Source organism: Betta splendens, chromosome 19 (genome assembly GCF_900634795.4).
Source record: "Betta splendens chromosome 19, fBetSpl5.4, whole genome shotgun sequence".
NCBI classification, from domain to species: domain Eukaryota; kingdom Metazoa; phylum Chordata; class Actinopteri; order Anabantiformes; family Osphronemidae; genus Betta; species Betta splendens.
The window spans coordinates 11,898,129-11,925,605 of NC_040898.2; the positions used below are offsets into that span (position 1 = coordinate 11,898,129).

A 27,477-nucleotide genomic window follows, 5' to 3' on the forward strand; every position below is an offset into this window, starting at 1 on the left:
AGAAAGGTGTAGAAGAGGTGAGGCGCACTGAAGTCATTTGTTTCCCCATCACAATCCCTCTGAGGCTGCGTGTTGAGGCCAGCGAGCAGAAAGGAGACTTCAGGACATACGTGTTTCAAATATAGACACTATTTATAGCCTGAAGAAAAGCTCTCTGTGCCATATCACTTAAGCTGCAAACTAACCCCTGCTTCCATTATACAGCAGAGCTCATGCGCTCACATAAGCCACATTACTCACACCTTTTAACAAAACGCGCAGCTCATGATGCTCCGAGGAGGAAGGGGTGTTGTAATACAGACTAAAGGCCTGAAGACTTTGAAATGCAAATGTGTCATTGTCTGCTGCCTCGGTGCTTCATGCAAAACACATGATCCCATTACACAAAGCAATCCAGATATGCCACAATGTTTTTATTGGCTGTTCGTGTGACAGGAGACACGACAATCTTTAAACTTTAACCGTAACAATATCATGTTTCAAGGATGAAGGCCGATACTAAAAAGATATTTAGTGTAAAGCCACACTATTAATTAAATGGAGAGGAAAAAAAATGGCACTTTAGTTGAATCAGGAGCCCTCTGCTGGCGGTACAACATACAAACCAACAAAAGACACATGAAAAAAAACGTAAACAAGAGACCTTGGACTGAGACAGATGGACTGAGTTCCAGTATTCATACAAGTATGACTGAAATTGCTGGCATGATCTCACAGCAAAACCAAGTCTGAACAACAGCAGCCGTGACAAAAGGCACTGAATGATGTCTTTAGGCTATGGCTAATCAAAAGTCAGCGAAAAGCTTCATTATTGGCATGTGTTGAATTATGGTGGCAATCATTTGCAATTTGAGCTCTGCGAAGCTGATATATTGATTATAATATGATCAAAGGCTAATTTGCATAGACTTAAAAGCAGCAGTGAAGCTTTGATTAGCACTTGAAGCGGTTGAGCTGCTGCTGTACATGGTTTGAAGGCTTGGCGCTAAGTACTACACTTAATGGTTATATTTTAAGTACTTTGTTTACCTAAGAGCTATACTTGTATACTTATATTATTTTACTAAAGCGATCTACTGTGTCTTTAAAAACATTAATATATATTTAGTATTTGGAAATCTTACAGTAGTGAAAATAATCATATCACTGAAGAAAAATATGCTAATTTAACATTGGTTTACTAACAACTGCATGCATCAGAGGAGACGTGGTCCTATACCATTGTTTCAGTGTGGACATATTTTCGTCACCATGACAGACTGTCTTCATTTTCTTCAGTCACTTCCTCCACACAGCTTCAGCAGCAGCTTCTTGTAGTCGCCAGATGTATCACCCTGAGAAACACATGAGACAAAATCACACAAAAGGAAGAAGAATAACAACAACTAAACCCTGACGGTACGATGGTATGATTAGTTGACTTACAGAGATAGCAGTGTACAGAGACTTTCCAAACTTCTGCATATATGCCTGTCTGATGTCCAACATGTCCACCTCAGAGCGGGACACCATGATGCGGATGAGGGTTCTGTCTTTGGTCCCTGCCCCCTGTCACGATCCAGCATTTCAAAACGGGCTATACTAGAAGGGATGCTTCGAATAAAATGTAGAAATACAAACAGCTATACCTTCATGGCATTGTTGAGCCTTTCTGCAAAGTAGACTGGAGTGTTCTTGATGCATTTCACTAGAAATAGAAGCAAAACCTGTCACTAAAAACAAACATGCATGGCTCGAGTAAAGGCTCAGCTTCAAGAGGGTTCAACAGGAAAAGACGCCTCAACGCACCCACGGCCACCATGCCGTCCTCCAAATGGCCAGACATCTCCCTGCAGATGCTCTTCTCAATGTCCTTCCCACACATCTGCTGGTACTCGTGGAAGACTAAAAAAATAGAACCAGAGAAGTCAAATGTTGCTCAGGCTGCAAAAATAATGATGATGAAGTTCATAAAGATGAAGAGATAAAAATATGTGCAATCATGTTGGAACATCTCACCTGCTCGCAGATGAGGCTTGCTGCGAGCGCACAAGATGGCATTAAACTGGGACTCATCCGTTCCTAGTTTATTTTCTCCAGCAGCATACAATTTCTGTTGGCCGAACACACACATTACAACAGGGGAATTGTCATAAATGCTGCTTCATCTGAGATCCAAACTTTAAGCCAGTACCTGGGCATCCTGTTTGGCCAGGGAGATGTCGACTTGCTCCCTTTCGTCACGACTTCCCTAGATCGAGTTAGACATGTTAAGCTCACCACACATGCTGCATGGGTGGGGCACCTTGGCAGAGTCAACACTTGAGACTTTGCATGAGCTTAAAAAAAAAAAAAAGGAGTTTGAAACAAAATGAAAGTCATCCAACCTGACAGAGAGAGACCAGGAGTCTGCGGAAATGCCCAGAGGTGTCACTGGCGATGGCGTCCTCCAGTTTCTTACCGTACTCTAGAAGAAAGGTGTGTTAGGAAATCCACCCATTTGTATGTTTGCATTTCAGTCAGTAACATATACTTGGGCGATTATGAAATCTGTAACAATAAATACGCTCTCAACAGCATGAGAACTCAACTTTGACGTAATTGAGGTTATTTTACTTTGAGAAAATCAAATTGTTGCATTGCTCAGGAATTCTGTAAAGTGCTTGTATGTGTAAGTATGAATAGATTGCAGCTTACCAGCATGATAGATTCTGTTGATTTCAAGAATCTCTGCATTGGAGCGTGAGGACAGAATCTCAATCAGACAAGCTTCATCTGTGCCTGCACCCTGGAAAAGCATCAAAGAGCAAAGAGAATGAACACTGATTGGACATCATCCTTATGTCCTTTCACCTATGCTTCACATTTATTCTATTAAATTAAGTCTCAATGCAGCACAGTGTCATCCGACAAGGCAAGAACTCAAGCTTCCAAACCTTTATAGCATGTCTGAGTTCAGATGCATCAAAGTGCAAAGGGCTCATCATCATTGCAACGACCAGGTTCTCAAAGTTTCCAGTGAGCTCGGACTTCAGATCATGGATTAAATCCTAAGAGAAAAACAAAGAAACCAAGGGAATCAAATAAGGTAATTTATTCTAAAACTCAAAACCAAAAAGGTTGAAGAATCGTACTTTTCCATAAGTAGTTTTGTAGGCGGTGACCATTGGAACCCGCTGCCTGCTTGAACGATTTCCCAGCAATTCAATAATAGCGTTTTCATCGGTGCCTGTTTAAAAATGGCAAATCAGTTAAGCAAATATTACATTTGGGGTTTAGTATGTTCAATGTGAGAACTTTTACTGACCAAAGCCCTTCATAGCCTTTCGAAGAACTTCGACATCCCTCAGAGGATCTGCCCCCGGGAAGTCTTTAATAGATCCCCTGTATCCTCTCTAATGGTTTCGAATGAATATGAAAGCACCGTTTATTGTACTTTGTTTGTTAATATTTGGATTCTGATAGAGAAAAGGAAGAGGAAGACGACAAATGCATCTTACAGACATGGCGGGAGCCTGAGGGTTGGATGGGACTCCACCTCCATATCCAGGCATCGAGGGCTGCGGCGCAGGGCCCCCGGGATAATTCGGCATGGGCTGGCCTGGAGCAGGACCCCCTGGGTAGCCCTGCTGAGCGCCGGGCTAAAAACAAAGGGCCATTGTAAGTGCAACTTCACGTAGAGCATATATAGTTCAAATGGGGCTGAGTCAGGCCATATATTGTGAAGAGGGAGAAAATGCTATGTACCGCGCCGTAGCCGCCTGGTGCTGCACCCCAGCCTCCACCTGCAAAGACAATATTGACCTGCACTCAGTTACAAAGGTCAATGTGTCATATGGGCTTTCTGCATGTATGCCTGCCACAGGAGAAGCAGCTTCACATCATGCCTCACCTCCTGGGGGCATGGAGGGATACCCTCCTGCTGCGGGCTGTTGATATCCTCCCGCCTGAGGGGGGAAGCCTCCACCTGGGGCAGGGTAGCCTCCAGCCTGGGGAGGGTAACCTCCTGGCGCTTGAGGGTAGCCTCCCGGCGCTGGAGGGTAGCCTCCTGCGGCGGGGTACCCGCCAGCCTGTGGTGGGTACCCACCGGCCTGTGGGGGGTAGCCCCCTTGTGCGGGGGGGTAGCCACCTGCTTGTGGTGGGTATCCGCCTGCCTGTGGGGGGTATCCTCCGCCCTGAGGTGGGTATCCACCGGATTGTGGGGGGTATCCTGGATAGCTCATCTTTAGAACCTGGAGGTGACATGAACTTTTTGAATTTTTTGAGAAAATATTGTGTGGACTTCACACTCAATCACGTGAAGCCATCAATTAGACTGATTGTTGTCGGCAAACAGAGGCTTTGTCATCGTCTAGTCCAGCCCACTTCCCCATATCCACTTAGCCTCTCGAGTTTTTAAACAAAGCTCTTTCACCCTTCACCTATTTATCATGCTACTTCTAGACTGCTCCACCCAGTGACGGGGTAATATATGGAGTAAAATGTATAGAGTAGTCACGTTCAGGTACATCTGGTTTTACCACTACTGCAGCCACATGGTTGAGTGGGTGTTAAAACTAGTACGAGCAAATCCTCCCAGTTACACACTAGAAAACCACAAATTCTCGTTTGATAAGTTCTGTCCTAACTGAATGCTCATTACACGGCAGCTATGTCACCTGTAAACACACGCTGTTGACGCTGACACATGAAACTAATAGAAATCAGGATCCACAGACATTCATGCTCTGCAGAACAGTCATTTGACCGGTTCTAGTGATTTACAGCAAACAAAAACTCATTTGTGAACATCTCATTAAAAAGGTCATCCTGTGCGTTGCTAACGCGTCCTTTGGACTTGTTGAAGGGCGGTTGTTTGCGCACTCGCTGATTTGTAACTTTCTCTTTAAAAGCCTGGAAACCATTAGTGAGGCTTTCAGGTGTTTCCGGATATTTGAGAACGTTTTTGCAACACGCCCCAGAGAATCGTAAAGCAGTAGTTTACGTCGGACAAAACAATTATAATAGAAATAAGCGAAATCCGTTGATTGAATGTTTAACCTGTTTCGTATAATTTGCACGTTTTGAATAAAAGCAATGGTGGATTTAAAATCATGCCCGTCGCTCCGTGCTGACGTCTAACGCAATTTTGATTGTGGACACATAGCGTGATATTTGCACAAAAAAGCGCAACGTCTGTGCGCAACTTTACACTTTTACGAAGAATGGGGAAAGGCTCCACCGCTCCCACACGGGCAGCGCATATCACAGGCCCGCGGAGCTTCACCCCACCGAGTAGCCGCAGAGCTAAGGTTTACCCCCGGCTACACTCGCTTCTACGCGCGTGGAGTCCTCACGCGCATTCCCGGTTGTGCCCCCGCGCGCAATGATCCGCTCCAACATCGCCTTTGATGTCGCAATCCCGAAGCCGTTAACGCTACATTACATAAGTTTGATTGTGGCACGTAGCATCCAGTGTAAATAAAAAGGGCGACAGGGAGTCGGTAACACGCTACACAGATACAGTTAAAAGTATCTGTTCGCTATTTAATAACTTTAGCATTGGAAATAGTTCCGTGTTTGCTACAACTGAGTCACCGCCGCGGACGTTTAATTAATCTTAGGCGAGGCCAATTTCCTGCATTCCAGCCTATGCGAGTAAAAGGATTAAATACGATAAACACATGCGTATAGCGCGGACACACAAATGAGGACTTTTTTTTTGCACACACTCACGATAGATAAGAAAAATACCAAAACAACTTACTTGACAGACTCGGACTTCTAATCCAGGAAGAGGCGAGAGAGCGGAGGCGCAGGGAGCAGCCTGGTTGTGGGTGGTGTCCTCGCGTATTGTTTCCGTTGAGCAGCAATAACCTTTGCTCGGTTATTTAACCAGAAGACGCGCAGACAGCTGCAGTGTGTCATTCCGAGCAAGTGGATTACGAGGAATTAGATTTGTTGCCATGGTTGTGTAGGACACACAGCGTTTCGATTGTGTCCTTGTTGTTTTGTGGAACGTAGGTGTTTTATTGTGAAATCCTTGCGCACGTATTTGCTCGTATGTTGTGTTGCCGTGTTTTTAAGTAGCTCAAAACCGGTTTTAGACAGTAAGGGCGGTGAGTTTGGATCGGTTCTGGGCCACATTTCATTCAAATGCTCCATAATAACCCTCACGCTTTAAAAATGTAACAAACGCAAACAAAACAAAACAATAAATAATTTTTTCTCATTCGAAAACAAAACAAAACAAAACTTCATGTGTTGTAAGATTGTTCAAAAACGTTTATAAAACTATTTTACTGTTAAGCTGCGTTCAATGCCAACAGTAGGTGGCAGCAGTCTACCTGTGGTATAATGCGTGTCGCAGAACTGACCAGCGCTAATAGCGCCGCTCTGGCAAAGTGGAGGCTGAAGGTCAGTGAAAGCAACTGTAGGAAAGTAGCAGCAAAACGTCCATTTGCGTAAATGCCAAAAGTGCAGTAATGGATTTACAGCAGCAAGTTCTATTTATATATTTTTGCCCATTAACTCTCTGACCTGCCGTAAACTCCACAGTCTAGCATGTCTATGAGTGAGACATAAGACGCCTAAATCATCCGAACAACATCTGTCCCATTAACGTGTTAAAGAAAAGTTCGGGTTGCGGTGTTGGACCTCCTATTCGCCGTGACGCCACAGTCCTCGTCGGAGCGCGCCTTAAACATTCCCGTGGCGCTGGTTTGCGCCTCACTCCCACCCCCACTGACTGACTGACTGACTGACTGCTGCTGCTGTCCCGTTACTGGGGCTCCTCCCGTGAACGCAACGTCGCGCCCGTGCAGCAGGAGAACGTGGGGATGACTGAGAGGCGCCGTGCGACCCAGCGAATCCAGCGGTTCTGACGGAGCTTTTCCAAGAGGCGCAGCGCTTCGGAGCAACATGATGTCCGCTATAGAGAGCGGGGCGCCCGTGTACCAGCCCGCACAGCTGCTCAGCTGGGTCTACATGTCTCTGCAGGAGAGCCAGAGCGGCGCCTTGGACAAGTTCAAGGCCGAGTCGGACACATCTGCTCAGCTCGCGAGCGACTCCAAGCGCGGCGCGGCTGATCTCAGCTCCAACTACGTCAACAGCTTCTTGCATCTGCAGAGTGAGGTAGAGTTGGTGTTAGTTCCGACGCTTTATACGTGCATGTTGGACTGCAACCTGCGTGCCTGCACTGGGCCGCACCGACATGAATATGGGTTCTGTGCCCTGGTATAGTGCCTGAGTGTGTTTGGACGGTTCTGGTGTCAGTGTGCAGCTGGCGGGTTGAGAAAGACCTCTCACAAGGTGTTTAATAAACCCTGGAGCTCGCCGTGGCTGCAGACGGATACAGGGTTTATTCAGTGGGGCCTGTTGGAACACCTGCGCATACGATGCACACGTCGCTGTAGCGGCACAGGCCACAGATCTGCAGCGCTGAACGCTGCTCGGGGCCCGGCCTGGACCGGATCACAATCCCCCGTCTGTGGTGTCCTGGGAGTCAACAGGCAGCGTCTGCAGGCCGTTCTTCATGCTTGCCCCGCGGTGCCACAGCACCCGTGTCCCCCGGACACACAGTGGCGCCGATTGTGCCGCGCGACACTGAGACCGGTTGGCAAAAACAGCACGACAAAGGCATTATTCTGTTCTGACGAGGAAACGGACACTATGGGCTCGCAGAGTAGACGGCAGCACAGCTGCAGAAATGAAATGATGTGAGCTGCTGTCAGCGAGACGAACAGGGGAATCTGTCTGATAGACTAGTGGCGGTACCCCCCCCCCCCGCTGCTCAAATCTACTTCTTAAAAAGCCCTGAAATGGTTAATTGTCAATAAACTTGTGATTTTGGTTGATTTTCCCCTTTAAGGCCTTGAACAACAACTTCTACAAGAGCTCCTCGCCCTACGGGTCGCTCAACGACATCGTGGAAGGCCTCAGCTCCCTGGCCGAGCACTTCTCCGACCTCGCCCTCTCCCCGGAGGCACGGAAACCCAGCAAAAGGCCGCCCCCCAACTACCTGTGCCACCTCTGCTTCAACAAGGGCCACTACATCAAAGACTGCCCTCAGGTGAGCAGGGGACGGGCTTCGGGGGCACCAGCTGTTCCAGTCCAGCTGTCAATCAAAAGCCTCATCATTGCGCTCTGACGCGAACCACACCTCAGATCAGATCTCAGATCAGTGCATCGAGCACATGTTGGTGCTGGATGGTAACGGGCAGCAGATGCCAGATCGGATCTCGGCGCTGGCCTTAATGAAAGACGATGGGTTCCCCCGCGGAACCGGGCGCGATCTCTGCTCTCCAAACACAAAAGAAATATCACCAACGCCTCATGTGCAGCTGCACTTCCCCATTGATCACGCTCAGAGGGAGACGCCTGACGTTGGTTCGCTGTAATGGAAATAACGCAATGACTGATGGGCAGCATGTGTCCAGGAGGCAAAGTTTGCAAAAGCAGCTCAAGTTCTATGGGTCAAATAAATAAATGAAGGAAAAATGGGAGAACACATTCCCACAAACATCTGACAGAACAGCTTTTGTCAGTTTATGCAGGAAGTCGCTAGAAACACTATAAATGCTCTTAGGCTTGAAAGGAGAAGCGGTACAAAGCTTTTCAGTCTGTCAAACATCATATTGGGGGAAGGTGTTGCGTTTCTTTGTGGACCAGCTGTGTGCACTTAAAGGCAAAGCTGGACATTTTCAGGCATATTCGGTTTCCCGCTGAAAGCTGGACGGGGAGATTGATGGCGCTCACATCTGTATGTTAATTAGCTGGAACCAGGAGCCCGTTTTGCTTCGTTTAGACCCCAAAATATGGAGAAACAGCGAGTGTTGGCTCCGGCCAAACATCTAAATTAGCCAGCGTTGTGTTCTGGTAGCTGGATTTTGTTATCTCTGGAAAACGAAGCCAAGCGGGATGGGGCTTGTGCTGGCAGCGTGGCGCGAGAGCCATATTTCCATCACTCCAGTGGTTGCATCACCGGAGCTCATCGCCTCCACCTTCTAGGCTGATGTGACCCGTGTGTGTGGCCTTTGACTGTCCCGTCTCGCTCAGTGGAAGTCCACCCTGCGCTGGGCCTGGTGCTGAACACCCGGAGCTGCCACTGGGAAAGGCCTGGAACCCATCTCTGCTGGCTGTGGCTCTCGCTCGGCTTCAGAGACGCCGCATCCCGCCGAAGCTGAGGCGACTCTTCATCCGAAGCTGCTTTGTGTGTGCTTAGTGTGAAGCGAGCGCTGACAGTGAGCGGCTGCACGCTGGCGAGGATCTGGCCTCCATAAGGAGAGCATTGTTTTGCTGAAGAGGCCGTGGACCTGGGGGTCAGGAAGTCGCCCCGTACTGGTGGCTCCGCTCCTTCGCTGCAGTCGTCTCCATGCGCCTCTGTCTCCAGAGACCTTTGCATGCGGCGCGGAACAGGAAGTGGCCGTGCGTCTGCATGAAGCCTGAAGAGGGGGGGGGGGGGGGGGGGGGGGGGGGGGGGGGGTCGGCTTGTCTTCATTCACGTTGCAAGTGAGTGATGCAACACGCAGCTGATGGCGATGAGCCCGAAGCTCTGCTCGCTTTGCTTCCACTGCTGAAAAACCTCCCGCCTGTTGCCTTTGGCCGGACCATCGGGAGGAGGAGGATGAGTCCGATAAAGGAAACCCTGGAATGTTGGGTAGACTCAGTGCTTATCACACGCCGCCCCTCTGATTAATAGCTGCTGTCACCTACTGTAATGTAGTAAATGTGTAAATGGAGGACGGCGGCTGGAAGATGAGCAAAATAACCTCGCGTTACATGACAACACATGACCTCACTTTGACAGGAGCCGCCAACTACCCCACAGTTTAGTCGGCACAGACTGACCTAATGTTTTCTGGCCTCGTATCGCGTTTGCCTGCCGGCCCGCCTGCTCTTCTCATTCACTCATTGTGAAACAGGACACCAGTTTACAGCTGGGCCGTATATGTGCCATCAAATGGGACCGGATGGAGCAGCGATTAGACATAGGCCGTAATCCAATGTGTGAAATAGATGCTGGAGCATCTTCATCCTGAATGGATCCTTTAATATCTGTATCTTTCCATGAGATGCATTTGGATCAGAGCATTTGGCCTCGGTCCATTCTGGAAAAGGGGGAAACGCCATTGTGTAAAACAGGACACAAGTGAGCTTCCTTGGACAGGGAACGCCTCACGTCTCGTTTCCTTGAACCGCAGCGCTGCGGTTCCTACTTGTCACTGTGGTGAAGCTGGTTAGAAAAGAGCTGCGTTTGAAGGCAGGAACGCTGCGTTCAGCACAAATAATGGAGCGAAAGCAGCTGCACGAGAACAAAGCGTGGAGCGGTGAGGTCCCTCAACGCAACCCTCATAACCTAAATACACACACTCAACATTTCTTGAGGCTAATGGAGACAACCAGAGTCTCACCTAAGCCAACGTGGGAGTTTATCATACAGATCTCCTGCGTTGGTTTTCAGTCTGGGTGCTGTTTTGCTTCGGTAACAGCTGGGCTCCTTCCCAAACGCCGCGATGACTGATAGAAATGAAACCCAGCGAGGAAGCGAGAGCGCCGCGGGTTCGTAATTGACCACATGGTGTCAGGATGAATGTCTCATGGGGGTGTGGGAGCAGAATGACGGAGAGAGAAAGGGGAGGGGGGGTTGTTGGAGCAGGCCATTGTTTATCCTGATGATTTCCAGATGATGGGAGGGAGGCGGCCTCGCACCAGTCTACAGAACCAGAGCCAGGCTTATCTGCTGTAGCGTGAAAATCAGGCTTTTCATCACTTCCTTCGCTGCGAAGCGAATCAAAGTCAGACAATTAAAGTTATGGAATCCGCGCCCGATATGTTGTAACGCACGCAGTAATTAGTTCAGCATCTTTCCTAAAACAACATTCTCAGTTGAGAAAGAGCAAAGCGAGACGTTGGTGCCTGGTTCCTGCCTCAGAATAAGATAGTGTGTTTATTCGCTGTCAGGTCAGAAGTGGCGCTTTCATTTGTTGGTTTTGTGTCACATCTTTGATTGGACCAGTGGAAAGTGCGCCGTGCCCCGCGCCGCCCCGTGGTGGAATTTGTTTTGCTTGTTCTGCAGCGTGAAAAGCTGCTTCCTCTCTCAGGAAGGTGATGCTCTGCATGCCCGGCCCCGCGGGCGCGCGAGAAGCGGGGCCGCCATCAAAAGTGACCCCCCACGGTGCCCTGTGGCGGCCCAGAATGCATCACAGTGGCCCCAACAGTCGGAGGCTCGTCCGCTGGAATCTTGAACACGTTTATTAAAAGTCGTAGTCCCGAAACAGAATAAATGATCTGACCCCGACGTGTGCTCCTGCTGTGAAACCCAAACAAGCCGTGGCGTGGACTCCTCCGTGGCGCAGATTCCGACTTCATTTTGACTCGCCCTACTTTTCAGCAGAGGTGCTTTTAATTGAAACCAGTCAAGACGATTTCTGTGTGATGGCTTTAAGATTTCGTCGTGTTATACAAGTGCGGAGTTCATCTGGGTTTTATTTCCTCCCTGCTAAGATCTCTGGATCCTGCGCCCGCGTGGAGGATGACTAAGAGCCTGAGGTATTTGTCCTATAGCGGAGAGGCCTCTCCCATTGGTCCCCCACAGGCCAGGGCCTCCTTTATGGTCCCCCGGGAGCACAGCTGGAGGGAGAGCGTGCATGTCTCTCTGTTTTTCCACCAATGTTTGTTATATCATTCACCTCAATTAATGCACACGAGAAAATCGTGCTTGCCATAAAATCTGTGTTGGATTTCATTCATTCGTGATTGTTCGTGTCTTAAAGCACGTGACATTGAAAGTCTACGGCGGGTTTTCTGCGCAGGCTCGACCAAAAGGCGAAGGCCTGACCCCGTATCAGGGAAAGAAGAGGTGCTTTGGTGAATATAAATGCCCCAAATGCAAGAGGAAATGGATGAGCGGGAACTCCTGGGCCAATATGGGACAAGAATGTATCAAGTGTCACATCAACGTTTACCCCCATAAGCAGGTAACATCTCATTTAAGATTTAGTCTTAAGTTAATCTGAACCCAGCTTCATAACATTATCAGTGGCTTCTTGAGACTGTGGACTAATTAATGCTTTTCTTTTTTTTTTTTCCCAGCGCCCTTTGGAGAAACCGGACGGGTTAGACGTGTCCGACCAGAGCAAGGAGCATCCGCAGCACCTGTGTGAAAAATGCAAGGTCCTCGGCTACTACTGCCGCCGCGTTCAGTAGCTCTCTCCGGGTTCGGCGTCACTGTCTCAGACGACGTCATCGGCGGTTTTCTTCCGCGGCGATGCTAATGACGTCCTCTCGGCCGCTTTAACTCGGCGCGAGACCCTGAACGTGGTGGAAACGTTCTGCTGGGCTCTGAGTCGTTGCGTGAATATTCATTTGAAGTCAAAGAATCTTATCAACTGTGAATTAGGAAACTTTGCCTCTGCATGTGTCCAGCGTGTTGGACTGAAGCTGATGAGTAAAGTTTCCAGTTTTACATGTTTGTATATTCCAGAAGTAACTTAAATGTTTTCTGTATAAATATGCAACACGTCTTTACTAAGAAGAATGTGCAGTATTAATGTGCATCTGCATTATTGTCTGTAATATCAATACTGGAGGGTACATAATTTTTAAATATATATTTTTAAGCCATTTCTGAAGCAGATTATTTTACCTTGTGAAGGAATATATTATGTTACCCAACTAACACGTATTCTTTATAAACTATGTGCCTGAGTTTTTATGTAAATCAAGGCAATGTGCTAGAAATATTTCACAGCTGCTTGCTGACAAGTGTCATTAAATACAACACAGTTTATTCTGGCACGCAGTGCTGAGAGAAACTCACCAAAGTGCTTTTTTTTATGAGCAGCAAAGCAGAAAAAATCTAAATCTGAATTAAATTCAAAGCCCACGAGGGATTAAATTAGAGGTTAGACGTTGCTTAAGAGATTTTATGTATTCCAATTGAAATGTGAAGATAAATTAACACGGCCTTAAATACTTGTGTAAAACACCATTGAATGTGCCTTAATTAATAACCCATGGGACGGATTCATTTGTCCTATGCCTTTGTAATTAAATGTATTTAAGTGCACTGTGTGTTGTTTTTTTGGTGTTTACAGGTTCAGAATGTGACAGAGTGGGTTTGAGGCTGTTGGCGTCTACAGATCTGCATAGTTAGTTACAACGGACAACATCACATCTCTCCTCATCATACTGTAAACTAATCCAGATGTTGCACATTTCAATCTCTCCACAACATACAACAACAGAGTCTGGATCCAACTTCATATTTTAACATCTGGTAAACTTTACTCCATCACCTTCCTATAGCACAGAGCACCAGTGGAATAACCCAACCCTCCGAAGGAAAACGCTCCCCGCGCTGAAACATCTACATGTGACATGGTAAACCTTAATGTATCAGCAGAATTAGGTCATTAATCAACCACTGATGAGCAAAGCAGAAGGAGGCGGGAGCAAGGACAGAACACTGATCTCATTCCTCAGTGAATCGTCACACCTTCCATTAAAACGGCCGTTTAAGTGCAGAACTTCTCCTTAGGGGTATTTGCTGTTTAAGTAGAAAACAGATGGCGAGGACAAGATCAGGCTTTTAGGAAAAAAACTAACTTTATTTTTGAAAATAAATTCCCCATTTTAAATGTATGTTAATTTATCAAGATCTCTCTTAAATACGGAAAACACTTTTTGTCTACAATACAAATTCACATTTTATAGTATGGCACAATGAAGTGCATTAGTTGTTCATGGGAGGACTAAATTCTTGTACCAGCAAATTCGAAATCCATCTATTGTCAACAAAGAGAGGTAGCAGTCTGTGCCACAAGTGAAGCAAAAGGCTCTTTCACTCGGACTCTCACATTGAAATTACAGCAGAGATGAGACCCCGACCATGTCCACTGCTCTCAAGGAGACTACTTGAGCTCTCCGCAGTCTGTGATAGTGATCTTCTTGGAGGTTCGCCCAGACCGGGAACCAAAAGCCTCCACTTTCTTGACCACATCCATTCCTTCTTTGACACTGCCAAAGACAACATGTTTGCCATCCAGCCTGAAAGAAGGAAGGAGAGATGTATTCATACTGCCCGGATCTGTGATGCAGGTTAGCCTTAGAGTTTTCTGTAGCGTGATGCTACCACCTAAAATATTTGTGCTAATTCAAGATCCTAATAAATCAGCTTATATGCTAAAAAATTACAAGAATTCACATTGTTTACCAGGAATTCAATTCTGAACAGTGTGGAAAAACTGTCTGAACTAACATTTTTACAACAACTGGACACTAGTGAATCCACAGTAAAAAAAAAAGACAAAAAAAGCAAAAGCCTTCCAAAGGCAGCAGAATTTTGCTGTGTAATATTTTCAGCTGTGTTTTCTAATAACAATATCCTGGAAAAACCCTGTATGAAGCTCGGGAGAAGTTCTGATATTCTAAAGACATATCATATTGATATTTTTATACTATTTTAGCCAAAACTCTTACATGTACACTAAAACAACAATAAGAAGAACTAACTACCTGCCCTGCACTTCTCTGCTCTGTAGGTTGAGTATTAAATTGACCTGTGTCTGGCTGTAAGGAAGCAGTGATAATGATGTGTTTAAATGTACTAACCAGTCTGTTTTAGAGGTGCAGATGAAAAACTGGGATCCATTGGTGTTTGGTCCAGCGTTGGCCATAGACAAGATACCTGTATTATATGATATTCAGTTAAAAACAAAACAAGAAACAGCATGCTTCTAGCACTCTATCCAAAGCCATATGTCCATGCAACATAGCGCACAAACAAATTATAAGACCATAAAATGATTATTTAAAATATCACAGATCCATTATGGAAACACTACTTGCATTGTGCTGCCACCTAGTGGTAGAATCAAGAACTCTAGCTATCGAATAAGAAGGGCACTGATGTACAAAACACCACAGAACGCAGTTAATTATTAACCTAGACACATCCTTCATCATCAACACAGACAGAGTGGAATGAAAGACTAATTACCAGGTCCTGTGTGCTTCAGTTTGAAGTTCTCGTCGGGAAACTTCCATCCATAGATAGACTTCCCACCAGTTCCATTGTGATTAGTAAAATCACCTCCCTGCGGACACACATGACTGTGGTGAAACAAACATACACACGCGCATCACAATAAAGACTGAATAGAGAAAAGGCGACATCTACCTGACACATGAAGTTAGGGATCACTCTGTGGAATATCGAGCCCTTGTAACCAAAGCCATGTTCCCCTGTGCACAGCGCTCTGAAGTTCTCTGCAGGACACATTCTGGGTCAGATTCTCTCTGACAGCAAATAGGAAACCGAACACTCGACCTTTGTAATAATTCTCCGTCAAAAACTGTTATCATCATTTTTACAATCAAGTATTAAATTTCAATGTTATGTGAAACCTACTTAAAACTTCATCTATGGTAACTTTACCGCATGTACTTCCTGTTCAACTATTTAAGTTATTCCATCACATAAAGTGGAAGAGACAAAAAAAGACAAAATAGAACTTATTACTTATATTTTTTCAAAACATAAATGTATTCATTTAAGTAGGTTTAATTTCAGTCAAACATTTGTTTAAAAAAAACAAGAGAAGAAGTCAGCATCCTGCAGCTGCAGCTGCTGTTTCCTGATGTTGCTCATTTCTGGTTTTGAGGGCAGCTTTGAATAACTGTGCCATTCTACAGTGCAGACGGTTTTTGGTTTGTTTTGGTTTTCACTTCCTTGAATCCCTCAGGCTTTGGTTCATAGAATTGGTCACATATAAAACGAAATAATATAACCGATTCTTACTCGTGTTGTGTTTTTGCCACAAAAACAACAACAACCAATATTTGCATCCAAAGTTATTAAGAAATGCCCTTTTACTGCCTTACTAACTTACCCAAATGCTTATATAGAATGACAGTTTTCTGGTTTATCAATATTGATAAGAAATTAAATTAAAGTCTATATTATCTATATTTTTTCCAATAAACAACTTGTTTAACTCATCGTATATCCCGCTCTTGTGTAATGTATTTAACCTCAAATTAAGGCTCCTTACGGTCGCGATCATTGAAAGTAAATAATAAAACAACTTATAAAATGAAAATATTTGTTACCTGCGGTTTTTGGCACAACATCTGCGTTGAGCTGTAAAATATAGCAAACATGCCCGTGGGTGAAATTAAACAAATTGTTATCTGTTTTTTTTTTCTTCGTGGAACATTATGAAAATATAACTGAAGGTCACGGAGACTTATATCTTCTCACCTCAAAGGTTACTCTGCCCAGTGGCTCGTTATCTGCCGCGATGTCAAAGAAAACCGTCGGCTTGTTGTTAGCAACCGCCGGTCCGCTGCTGTACAGACGTGCGGCGGTAAACGCCAAAGAACAGAACTTTATCCTGTTCGATAAAATTAACATTTTTCAGACTAATGCGGCTCCGGCAAATGGCTTAGGTCAGCAACGAACAAGTGTCACGCTTACGCATGCGACATAAGGAAGTTTTTATGAAGCAACCGGATATAGTTTTCCTCGCGTTGCTTCGGTCCTGATCTCGCGAGATCTCACGCTACTACCCAATAAAACATTAAAAAAAAATGATTCATGCAATTGTAACGAATTTATAAGCAAGTTGATTTCTAAACCACATTTTAATTTGTTTTTTTTAATTTTGAAACTGCAAACTGCTCATGACTCAGAAACTGCTGAGTCATTATCTTGTTCTGCTGAAGGGTGTCACAAAGGTCTTTGCATTATTGTTTGCATTGTGTTTACATTCTGTTGTCGGAATGAGTCACGTAACTACAGGGCAGACATAGTGCAAACACTATGTGGCAACTAAGAAGGGATTTCATAAACCTTCTACCGTGTGGCATAAATAACAACACTGGAGATAATAGAAGTTTCAGACAAATACACAGATCAGCCAACAGTTCTACCCATCAACTCTCCTGTGTTGTTTTTCTGACTTGTTGCTGGTGTCCTTGGATGATTTTAGATTTAAGATATTTAGTTAATGACAATGTAAACAAAGTTATGATAATTTACGTCTGTGCCGATGTAGAGCCTGATCCTCACAATATAAACGCACAAAAGACAAGACCAGTGACATACAGGTATCATCTGAATACATATTTATTAGATAAATATTAGGTTGTCACATCATCTAACTACATACAGTTCTGCAAGACTAAAAATCACAATTAGTTTCTGAATTTTCTGACCAGTTTAGAATATGAAATGATTGTACATACAATGTACAAACATAGAGACAATGGTCACATTGCATGAATCACCTTAGATTGTATCATTGTTCCAACTGTTCATGATATCAAAAATGTACAAACCATGGATTTGGTTACAATCTCCTGGACCCATGCCTTCCACCGTCTTTCTCCCACTCTGTCCAATTTTCTTTGTAACCTTGTTTTTTTTTGTTTTTTTTGAGCTTTAGCACCTCAGAGTATGCAAGTGACAGACTAGAACACTTAGGCTAAATATTACATGTAAGACATAGCTGTCCCAGTTCCCCAAACAAAAGAGCTGAAAGTATATTACAGAGGGGGAACAAAATGCTGAGAGATACCCACAGACACTAACTAACAAGTTTCATTTTCCATATTCAGCCACTTCCAGTAGAGGGGTTGCAAGCTTTTTATTATTCTGCAGAAACGATGCACATTCCCAGGGAAAATGAATACATTTCTCTTCACATGTCTCTATATTCATTTACATATATACAGACATCCTTGGGACGTTTGACCTACCCTTGCCCTCAAAATCTTTTTCAGGTCAGAATGATGAGTGAACATGCCCTTCCTCTTTGTAGGTTTTACAATTTTTATGTTCCATTTTTTTTTAAAACACCCCCTTTTTTGATTGTGCAACTACAGATTTGGGGGTGCTGCCTATTACACCAAATTTGGCTCACTTCAAAGGAAGAACAAAATATGAAATGACCGTAGTTTAAATTTAGACAGCGAAACGTAAAATCTGGCACTGTCACCCGAAAAGATGGAACCTTATAACTTTTAACCATAATCAAATATGAAACATGTCAGAGTGCTGAATTGGAACAAATGATGGTTTGTAAATGATGTTTACATAAAACCAGATTGCTTAAATGAACGCAATGCTACAGTTGAAAGTAATTGGATTTCTAGCCTTACAGATATAAGAAAACCAGTACAAAATAATTTACCAAAAACAAAAAGGGGATAAAAATGTATATGGTCTCATGCTTTTCAAAAAGCCACATTTTCTCTAATAAAAATATAAACAATATCATGAATTTCTTTAAAATAAGATTGTGATATATCTTTAAAATACCACCGTGTATCAACAATTAGCAACAATTATGATATTCACATAGCTCACTAATTACACTGAAAGCCAGCTGATACCACATCTCTTTTTTTAAACCATGACCGTTCAGCATCACCTAAAGAATGTTAGCAGAAATTCATGAACAGAAAACATGGTTAATTTTCAGTCAAATACATCTGAGCGCGAGAGAAAATATTGCTTGAAACTGTGCTCGACACTGAAATGATGATGGACAATCGCCCTCCGCTAACGCAGGAATACCATGGGACACGCCGTCTATGAACAGGCGTGAGACAGAACGCACTGGAAGGAAGGCGACTAGAAAGCACGACCACCTGCAGGAAATAGCTTATGAGACACTTGGACTGACGAGACAGCTGTTGTATGCTGGTTACCAACAAAGTCAGTGGTCAGACGGGAGATCGGGAGCGTGTGTGTTTAGGTTAGATGACTAATGATCAACAGACAAACATTATCAAGATGATACAAAAATATTCACAATTATATTTACAGTACAATAGCATTTCTTAAAAAATAATACATTTGCATACTGAACAGCACTCTTCTCAACAAAATGAAACTGAAATCAAATGTGGCAAAAGGTCTGCACCAATACTGCTTTAAAACCACTTCTTTAACAGTAGTGATGGATAAACTGTACTTGTCCTCTTCTATATATTTGAAATCAATATCGCCTCCCACCACATTTTTAGAAACACACACACACACACACACACACGGTCCAGCACACTTCCGCACATTCACGCACACGCAGCTTTCCACAGGACCGAGCAAACACAAGCGTCTCCGTTCTCGTCCCTCGAACTTTGGTGACGTCGAGCAGTTTCCCAAAAATATATTGATGGATAGTTTAATTATGCAGCGGAAACAAATGAGAGAGATAAAACAAAACGAGAAAGACAAAAAAGAATACAGCATAACCAGCAAGCACATGATAAATGTACTGCTACAATCAGCATTATCCCTTCAATGTTAGTGTTAAATAAATCATTCTAAATCCGACAGATATCAAATACAAACGCACGAACAAAAATAGCCATGGAAACAGCAACTGATAAAATCCACACGCTCTCCTTTAAACCATTTGGGACAGCACTAGACAGGGGCTTGGCACACATGCACTTTGTAGACTACTTAAACAGCACATCATTTAACAGGGAGAGAGATGCAACTGTTGACACGATGCTGACACGAGCAACACCAGGGGCTCATGCAGTACAGACGTGGAAGGAGCTTTAGCAGGAAGCAATAAATGCAGCAAGATCGTCACAGGGCCCCCGAACTCTCATATTGTACCATTCATCTCCATTCAAAGCCCTCCCCTGTACAGGAGGATGATAACTACACAATATGTTATACTATTCATGGTTTGCTATATAAAGTTTGTGGTATCCCTCGGGCCAAAACTTTCCATTTCATCCAACGACCCTCAGAAGACTGAAAAGTGGGGAGATCTCTCTTTGACAAAAATACACACGTATCACAATTGTAGACAAAGTGGTAGCCAATCATTCCTAAAAATATTTTTAAATGACGAGAAAAAATCATTTAAAAAACATGGATCCAATTGATCTTTGTTTTCTGTAAAGACAGAACTTTTTTTTTTTTGCATCGCCAAAATCTCTTGTGCTTTCAAATGATGCGAGGTGGACAAAAAACAGTGCGACTAACCAGAGCAGTCTGGGAATGGAGCTGTGACACAAGGAAGCTGTGGCCGCTCAGGCCAGGAATAACAGTATGGACTTAATGCACACTGGCCAGAGAGCGCAGGTCTTTCAGCTTTATACAGTGAATTCCTTTGTCTTAGCCAAAAGAAACATGAATAAAAAATGCTACAACATGTTCCTAATGTGCACACAAACACCTATGTGAGGCATAAAAAAACCAACCGGGTATAGCTGCACAGTTCTGAAGGTATCACCACGGTGTGAGCAACCTGCAGTGAGAATTTAGTTTCGACCTTTGTCAGTCAATCTGCGCTGGCGATGAAAACTGTACAAGACGAAGAAGAGAAAGGAGTGCATCTTTGTGTTCATCAAGTACTGAGGGACCGCCCCGGATTCTTGGGGCAACTGCAGGCATTCCAAAAAGTTTGTGTGTGTGTCTGGATCGACTCAGTTGTTTTCGAACAGCGACAGTAGGTCGTCGTTGCTATTGCTGGGAAGGTCTGGGGGATCCAGATACGACAAAAGCTCGTCTGGGTTAGCGAGCTCTGGAAGTAGCTGCGAGGGGGGGAGGAAGCACAACCACAAAACATTGGGTTTGAGCAACATTTAAGCAAATGGTAAATGAAATAATCCAAACATTTTTTCTGTAGCCGAAGCCACGACTCACATCTAGGGATGGCTCGGGCATGTCCGACCCTGCTTGGCTGTCCAAACTGCTGGAAGGATTGAAGGACAGGTCGCTGTGAGGCCCGGGCTGCTGTTGCTGCTGCTGCTGCTGCTGTTGCTGCTGCTGCTGAGGAGGTGGAGCTTGTCGTGAGGGCTGAGGAGGCCCGCTGTGGTGTAGCTGTGGCCCCGACTGGCTGCCAGGGTGTGGAGACGCCCGTAGGGTCTGCTGCAATGGGCCGTGCGACTGATCATTGCCAGCAGTATGAGGTATCTGCCAAGACATGGCCCAAGTTCAGACTACGTAACCAATCAGCCTAATATTAGGCTAACGCTATGAATAAACAATCTGCTCTTCATTTGATCATGAAATAAAAGGGGGAACGTGTAGGAGAACTCACAGAGTCAGGCATGCTGTGGGAGAGGGGCTTGTCCTGGGCCATCAGGCTGTTGGGCATGTCGGGTGGGTGAGACAGCTGAGGGCCGTGTATGAAGTCATTCATGGATGTACCACCGGCCGTGCTGTGAGGGAAGTCGAAGTTCCCGTGCCCCGGGTAACTGTTGCCTGGCAAAGAAACACGAGTCCATTCTCACACTATTGTAAACCTTTTGTTGACGTTATTGTAAAGGGCGTTGGTAACTCAACGCTACCCTGGCTGCCGTAGTCACTGTTCCCTCCTTGCTGAGACGATAGCGACGGGTACGGCGACGGCCCGGGTCCGAGCTGGGCGATCATCTCCATTACATTGGGCATGATCATCTGGCTGGGACTCATGGTCTTAAACCTCTTGGCCAGTGGTCCGTCCGGGTCCTCCTTGATGTGAATGTCAGACTTGATGGCTACCGGCCGCCAGCTACACGTGGGATCAATGGTCACCTCCTCAAACTCCGAGCTGGTGAAGCATTGGGGGGATTCAATGGTTAGAGCCACAGAATGCATCGAATCATAAACACACAATGTCCACTTACTTTTGGATGGCGTTCAATATTCCCCACATGTACTGGTCCACTTCGAGTCCTTCCAACAGTGCTGTTTTACTGAGCAGAGAAGAGAGAGAGGTTTATTGAAGTCAAAGCCATAACCAGGGTCAATACTGCCCTTTCTAACAGCTCTGGAAACATGAGGCTTACTTGCATACAGGACAGCGCCACGTCCCCCGCTCACAGTTCAGTTGTAAATACGACTCCAAATCAAAACACTGCAAAAAGAAAAAAAAGCCCCATTTGATGTCTTTTTCGGTATTTTGCACCGAGCGTAACCCCTTGTGTTCTCCAAGTCCATGTGTGCTCACCTGAACATGTTTGCAGTCGTGTCCTCTCGCTGGAAGCTGTATTCGCCGGAAGGTGATGGGGCATTTGAGGGAGACCTTTATGGCCGTCTGCTCCACGCCGTCCTCGCCATTGAGCGTGGCGTTGCCCGTGGATGCCACTACGCTGCTGAAGTTCCTCTTGACTTTACGGTAAAAGGAGAAGCCAGAACCAACATTCAGAAGCTGATCGGGATGTTTGGGGCCGCGGGACTGTGTTCCTGCGTGAATACCTTTGGTGATGCAGTGCTCTGCAGGCAGGAGCCTCTTCTTCAGTAAACCCTGGAGGACAGAGCGAACCGACGGCCTGTGGACCAGCTGCAGCACAAACAAGTGCGACTGCGGGAAGAAGCACCAGCGTCACCTTCACAAACCTCCTCCTGAGACGGGTTCTGAGCGTAGGTACGATTCTCTTAGCACGACTTACGCAGCAGCAGGCAGTGACGGTGATTTGAATCGTGTTCCTTCCCGGCTGGCAAACGTGTTTCAAGTGCAGGGGCTTATGGGAAGTCTTGTTGTCGCCTCGCTCAATGGTGAGCGGCGTGGCGTTGACGCTGACCTGGACCGACGCCGGCCAGTTGGTGTTCATCTGACGGTCCTCGTGGTGGTAGCACTTGAACTGCAGCTCTAGGTCCGACCTGTACGCGCAAATAAAGAAATCTAACATGACCCTGTACCTAGCTTTGTAGCTCAGGTAGAGATATAGAATATCAGCATGTCTTACCTCCACATGAGGGTTTGGTGTACAGAGGGCCGTAAGTGGAAGACGTGGTTGCTGACAGCCAGGTTGTGCTCTAGCCTGAAGGGCTCCAGAACCACCCCGTCCCGCACTGGGAACGTCAGGCGCAGCTCCTCATTGTGGTTGGCTACACAGGAGGGGACCGATGTCAGTCACACATGAGGCTTTGGAAAGAGTTCTTCCTCACTGGGCATTTACTAGGAGGTGACTGACCTGGAGGTGGGGGGAGCGAGGTGATATTTGGTTTGATGTCAGGAGGGAAGGGCGGCTTCACATCCTGGTTTGGCGAGAGGTATGGAGGGATGTTGCTTCCTGGGGTCATGGGAGGAGTCGGGTTGCCTGGCACAGGGGAATGCGGGTAGTTACCCACCGGTCTGGGCGGCTGTAGGGAAGACAGGCAATTAGTCGAACACACCCAGCGTGTTAGAAAGCAAGTATGTAGATTCCACCAAACGGACTTACCCCATTCATATTACCCTGGGTGTACTGATATCCACTCCCAGAGAAGTTGTTTGTTTGACCGTTAAAAGGTGGCTCTTGCTGCAATTAAAAAAAAAACAGGTTCAAAATAATAGCTCCAATAAATAACTCATCCAATGACATCCATTCACATTGATGAATCAAATGGGAGCGACGTCGCACCTTGTAGTACTGGCCCATGGCACCACTCGGTGGCGGATACTGGCCCTGCAGCTGCTGTGCTGGCATTCTCTGTCCAGGATAGTTGGGCGATGGCAGCGGCCTGGAGGCTCCGGGTGTGGGGTACTGCCCCTGCTGATTTGGGAACTGGTTGTTTGGTCCATACTGCTGTCCACCATAGTTTGGCTATAAATACAGTGACGGCATATATATTAAACATACAGCAAACAAGCTGAATATTGCAGGTTAAAGTGTCTGATTTGCGTCCTCTTACCTCCCCTGGGTACGGCCTCTTCATGCCTTGCATACCCATGCCCTGAGGCCGCGGCCCAGTATAGCCTTGCTGGGGCATTCTTTGGCCGTGGGCCCCAAAAGGTGCCATACCTTGCCCTCTGGGTTGGTTCATTCCCATTGGAGGCCCGCTCATGTTGGACGCGTTCATGCCTGTGCCCATGCTCCCGGGGAGGGATGCAGGGCCTCGGGGTCCTGGCTGGTTCATGAACTGGCTGTTGTACGCCTGGTTTGGTCCCATCTGGAAAGACGAACTCATCTGGAAGACAGAATGGGTTTAATCAGCCAAATAGTGTTACAACAATGATCTTTATTGTAGCTATCGTCTATCTATTGTAAACTCTGTCTTACCGGTCCATACTGGTTCATGTCCTTGTTCTGGGTCTCCTGCAGGGCCGCTACCGTCGCTGTGGCAGTGGCGGTCGCGGTGGCGGCAGCAGCGGCGACTGCGGCCGCAGCCGCAGCGGCAGCAGGCTGCGTGAAGTCCGAAGGAGGACGGGAGTGTGAAGGGATGCCCATTCCACCTGGTCCAGGGTTGGGACCTCCAGGGTAACTAGGACAAAGATCGGCACTGTTTAAGGAATGACCTCAGACCAGCGTCTTTATGGCCAGATTTACTGCTTCAGAAGAAACTTTAAGCACCCGGAGACCAGTGTTGACTCACTTCCCACCAAAGCCTCCTCCTCCGGGGTAGTTGGGTCGTCCGTACATGCCCTGCTGCATGTAGCCTTGGTTGGAGGAGCCTTTGTTTGGGAACTGCTGCTGAGGACCAGGGAACGGAGGGGAGTTCATCCCTGGATTGTTACCAGACATGCCTGATCCCATCGGGTTCCCCCCGGGGTTCATGGGGTTGTTGTTGTTGGCCATGGGATTCCCCAACACCTGGACATGGACATAAACATTAGATGGAGGTTCTGGGATCAAGTTCTCACGAATTAACCATTTCAAATTGTATGGTGTCAGCACAGGTACACCTGTCCAGTCTAACCGAATGTAATGCAATGAAAGAATTTCATACGTTAATTAAATTGGTGATAGATGTTAATTCATTTGATTTCTAACTGAGGTTATATTGGGGTATGTCATGATCTGTGTTTTTGTTTCTAGTTGTATCATGTTTCACGCCATGTCCTGTGTAACACTACTTCCTGTTTTATTTTGGTAGTCTCCTGGTTTCTGTTCCTGCTTTAGCTTTACTTCCGGTTTTTGTCTTGTCACAGCTGTCCTTGCTCCACCTGATCGTTATCCTCACCTGCACTGTATCAGTTAATTACTCATCTGTGTATTTAGTCACCTCCTGTTCCCGTAGTCACTTGCCAGATTGTCGTGTTTCTTGTGAATCCCTGCGTTGAGCGTCCCTAGTTTCCTGAGTTCCCTGAATGTTCGTGTTCTCGTGTCTTGTTCCTGTTGCCCTGCGCCGTGTATCCTGCCCGTGAAAGAACCTGGACTGATTATCTACTGATCGTGAGTTTTTGCCTGTTCCCTGTCTGTACTTTCGCCGAGCTTTTTGTGTATGACCTGGACCGTCTGACCCTGCCCTGAGAATTAAACCTTTTGTTGATTATAATCTCGCCTCCGTGCCGTGCATGTGGGTCCGCCGCCTGCCCGAGTCCCTGACAGAACAATCTGGCCACACTTGGACCCAGCCAGCACTTAGCCTCCGGTCAGGTCAGTGACTGTTTTTCCCCTTGTTTTTTACGGCAAATATAACTCCCCCGCGGAAGTATGGTTTCGGTTTCCTCCTCTCCGCCTCGTCGGATCGTCGTGCCTGCACCAACCTGCCCAGCTCCATGGTTATTTCCCTGGGAGGATTTCCTGCTCTCACGCGGCCCTCAGCCTCCAGTTCAGCCGCGCGCTGCTCAGTCTCCAGTTCAGCCGCGCGCTGCTCAGCCTCCAAGTCAGCCGCGCGCTGCTCAGTCTCCAGTTCAGCCGCGCGCTGCTCAGTCTCCAGTTCAGCCGCGCGCTGCTCAGTTTCCAGTTCAGCCGCGCGCTGCTCAGTTTCCAGTTCAGCCGCGCGCTGCTCAGTTTCCAGATCAGCCGCGCGCTGCTCAGTCTCCAGATCAGCCGTGCGCTGCTCAGTCTCCAGTTCAGCCGCGCGCTGTTCAATCTCCAGCTCAATCGTGCTTTGCCCAGTCTCCAGCTCAATCGTGCTTTGCCCAGTCTCCAGCTCAATCGTGCTTTGCCCAGTCTCCAGCTCAATCGTGTTTTGCCCAGTCTCCAGCCCAAGCTCCAGACGCCGCGGCCCCGTTTCACCATGCGGATCCCGGTACAGAGGTCCGGTCCACACCGCGCCCAGCGCCTCAAACGACGGACAGTCGCAGCTGCTCCGGACGGCGGCGGCGCGGGTCCAGGATCCCGGGTCCCGCGGTCTCGGTCATGGGGACCGAGCAGCCTTCTTCCCCGACAGAGGAGCCCCTTAATTCTCTGACTGACTGTGTCCCTCTGATAACAGGCATCCCATACAGCGTCGCCCGACGGGTCCACCTCCTCTGCTCTCCTCCAGTTGCCTTTCTCTTCGCCCACCTCATGAACACCGCCAATTCGGCTACAGACCAGGGCGCGAGAGAACAACTGTTCGAGGAAGCAGCCACTCTCGTCCGGAGGGAGCCTGCCCTGCGTGAGGCCCTGCAACTCCCGGGCCTGCAGCCAGCGGTCGCTTCATGCCCCACCCCTCAGTCAGGTCAGCCGTGTGTTACTCATGCCCCGGTGCAGCCCTGTCGTCTCCAGGTCCCAGCCCAGTCGAACCTAGTCCAGACCCCAGATCAGCCGTGTGTTGCCCAGACCCCAGATCAGCCGTGTGTTGCCCAGACCCCAGATCAGCCGTGTGTTGCCCAGACCCCAGATCAGTCGTGTGTTGCCCTGACCCCAGTTCCGTCCTTGTCCCCGTCAGAGGGCGCCGTCCGTCTGACGACTGTTAACCCCACCCAATCAGGCCCGACGTCTCCCCCGTCGAGCTCGGCAGCTGTAAGCTGTCATGCCAGCTCCGGAGGGGACGCCGCTCCAGTCCCTGTCGGCCATGTTGCGGTCGTTCTAGTTCCTGTCGGCTCCTCAGAGGAGGACGCCGTCCCTGTTCCCGTCGGCCATATTGAGGCCGTTCTAGTTCCAGTTCCTGTCGGCTCCTCAGAGGAGGACGCCGTTCTAGTTCCTGTCGGCCAAGTAGAGGCCGTTCTAGTTCCTGTCGGCCAAGTAGAGGCCGTTCCAGTTCCTGTCGGCCATGTTGAGGTCGTTCCAGTTCCTGTCGGCCATGTTGAGGTCGTTCCAGTTCCTGTCGGCCATGTTGAGGTCGTTCCAGTTTCTGTCGGCCATGTTGAGGTCGTTCCAGTTTCTGTCGGCCATGTTGAGGTCGTTCCAGTTCCTGTTCCTGTCGGCCATGTTGAGGTCGTTCCAGTTCCTGTCGGCCATGTTGAGGTCGTTCCAGTTCCTGTTCCTGTCGGCCATGTTGAGGTCGTTCCAGTTCCTGTCCCTGTCGGCCATGTCGAGGTCGTTCCAGTTCCTGTCCCTGTCGGCCATGTCGAGGTCGTTCCAGTTCCTGTCCCTGTCGGCCATGTCGAGGTCGTTCCAGTTCCTGTCCCTGTCGGCCATGTCGAGGTCGTTCCAGTTCCTGTCCCTGTCGGCCATGTCGAGGTCGTTCCAGTTCCTGTCCCTGTCGGCCATGTCGAGGTCGTTCCAGTTCCTGTCCCTGTCGACCAAGTTGAGGTCGTTCCAGTTCCTGTTCCTGTCGGCCAAGTTGAGGGCGTTCCCGTAGGCCAAGTTGAGGGCGTTCCCGTAGGCCAAGTAGAGGTCACCCCTGTCTCTGACCCCGTTCCTGCCGACCCTGTAGCGGTCGTTCCAGTCCCCGTTCCTGCCGGCCCTGTAGCGGTCGTTCCAGTC

The 27,477-nt window shown here is 47.2% G+C and overlaps 5 protein-coding genes across 13 annotated transcripts in view; 2 read left to right on the forward strand and 3 right to left on the reverse strand.

Moving 5' to 3' along the window:
- Nucleotides 1-392: 392 nt before the first annotated feature.
- On the reverse strand, nucleotides 393-5,870 carry LOC114846357 (annexin A4-like). Its single transcript, XM_029135262.3, has 15 exons — nucleotides 5,726-5,870; nucleotides 3,872-4,211; nucleotides 3,727-3,764; nucleotides 3,480-3,620; nucleotides 3,287-3,374; nucleotides 3,114-3,208; nucleotides 2,916-3,029; nucleotides 2,677-2,767; nucleotides 2,367-2,446; nucleotides 2,174-2,230; nucleotides 1,999-2,092; nucleotides 1,789-1,884; nucleotides 1,629-1,687; nucleotides 1,426-1,548; nucleotides 393-1,334 (listed from the first exon to the last, which is right to left on the reverse strand). Exons 2-15 carry the CDS (start codon nucleotides 4,200-4,202, stop codon nucleotides 1,275-1,277), a joined length of 1,467 nt encoding a protein of 488 aa, XP_028991095.1. The 5' UTR covers nucleotides 4,203-4,211; nucleotides 5,726-5,870; the 3' UTR covers nucleotides 393-1,274.
- A 256-nt stretch (nucleotides 5,871-6,126) lies between these two features.
- LOC114846358 (zinc finger CCHC domain-containing protein 24-like) lies at nucleotides 6,127-13,027 on the forward strand. The gene is made up of 4 exons (XM_029135263.3): nucleotides 6,127-7,092; nucleotides 7,829-8,029; nucleotides 11,772-11,936; nucleotides 12,052-13,027. Exons 1-4 carry the CDS (start codon nucleotides 6,880-6,882, stop codon nucleotides 12,163-12,165), a joined length of 693 nt encoding a protein of 230 aa, XP_028991096.1. The 5' UTR covers nucleotides 6,127-6,879; the 3' UTR covers nucleotides 12,166-13,027.
- A 517-nt stretch (nucleotides 13,028-13,544) lies between these two features.
- LOC114846359 (peptidyl-prolyl cis-trans isomerase A-like) lies at nucleotides 13,545-16,476 on the reverse strand. The gene is made up of 6 exons (XM_029135264.3): nucleotides 16,223-16,476; nucleotides 16,072-16,102; nucleotides 15,140-15,228; nucleotides 14,960-15,056; nucleotides 14,572-14,647; nucleotides 13,545-14,007 (listed from the first exon to the last, which is right to left on the reverse strand). The coding sequence occupies exons 1-6, from the start codon at nucleotides 16,373-16,375 to the stop codon at nucleotides 13,872-13,874; spliced, it is 582 nt and encodes a 193-aa protein (XP_028991097.1). The 5' UTR covers nucleotides 16,376-16,476; the 3' UTR covers nucleotides 13,545-13,871.
- A 589-nt stretch (nucleotides 16,477-17,065) lies between these two features.
- LOC114846355 (zinc finger MIZ domain-containing protein 1-like) overlaps nucleotides 17,066-27,477 on the reverse strand; it is a 78,868-nt gene continuing 68,456 nt past the window's right edge. For all 7 annotated transcript variants that reach the window (XM_029135258.3, XM_029135257.3, XM_029135259.3 and 4 more), the window contains 16 exons: nucleotides 24,272-24,489; nucleotides 23,959-24,160; nucleotides 23,591-23,866; nucleotides 23,320-23,502; nucleotides 23,140-23,217; nucleotides 22,891-23,059; nucleotides 22,663-22,804; nucleotides 22,366-22,576; nucleotides 22,172-22,277; nucleotides 21,924-22,084; nucleotides 21,763-21,830; nucleotides 21,601-21,669; nucleotides 21,283-21,524; nucleotides 21,033-21,196; nucleotides 20,636-20,905; nucleotides 17,066-20,523 (listed from right to left, as the gene is read on the reverse strand). In XM_029135258.3, coding sequence (XP_028991091.1) covers nucleotides 20,416-20,523; nucleotides 20,636-20,905; nucleotides 21,033-21,196; nucleotides 21,283-21,524; nucleotides 21,601-21,669; nucleotides 21,763-21,830; nucleotides 21,924-22,084; nucleotides 22,172-22,277; nucleotides 22,366-22,576; nucleotides 22,663-22,804; nucleotides 22,891-23,059; nucleotides 23,140-23,217; nucleotides 23,320-23,502; nucleotides 23,591-23,866; nucleotides 23,959-24,160; nucleotides 24,272-24,489 — 2,667 coding nt within the window. In that variant the 3' untranslated portion in view covers nucleotides 17,066-20,415. The remainder of the gene's footprint in view (nucleotides 20,524-20,635; nucleotides 20,906-21,032; nucleotides 21,197-21,282; nucleotides 21,525-21,600; nucleotides 21,670-21,762; nucleotides 21,831-21,923; nucleotides 22,085-22,171; nucleotides 22,278-22,365; nucleotides 22,577-22,662; nucleotides 22,805-22,890; nucleotides 23,060-23,139; nucleotides 23,218-23,319; nucleotides 23,503-23,590; nucleotides 23,867-23,958; nucleotides 24,161-24,271; nucleotides 24,490-27,477) is intronic.
- The window catches only part of tbata (thymus, brain and testes associated), a 112,273-nt gene continuing 109,699 nt past the window's right edge, over nucleotides 24,904-27,477 (forward strand). Inside the window, exon 1 of one of the 3 annotated variants that reach the window (XM_055504684.1) lies at nucleotides 24,904-25,275. In XM_055504684.1, coding sequence (XP_055360659.1) covers nucleotides 25,194-25,275 — 82 coding nt within the window. In that variant the 5' untranslated portion in view covers nucleotides 24,904-25,193. The remainder of the gene's footprint in view (nucleotides 25,276-27,477) is intronic. The other 2 variants (XM_055504686.1, XM_055504685.1) reach the window with 2 other exon arrangements.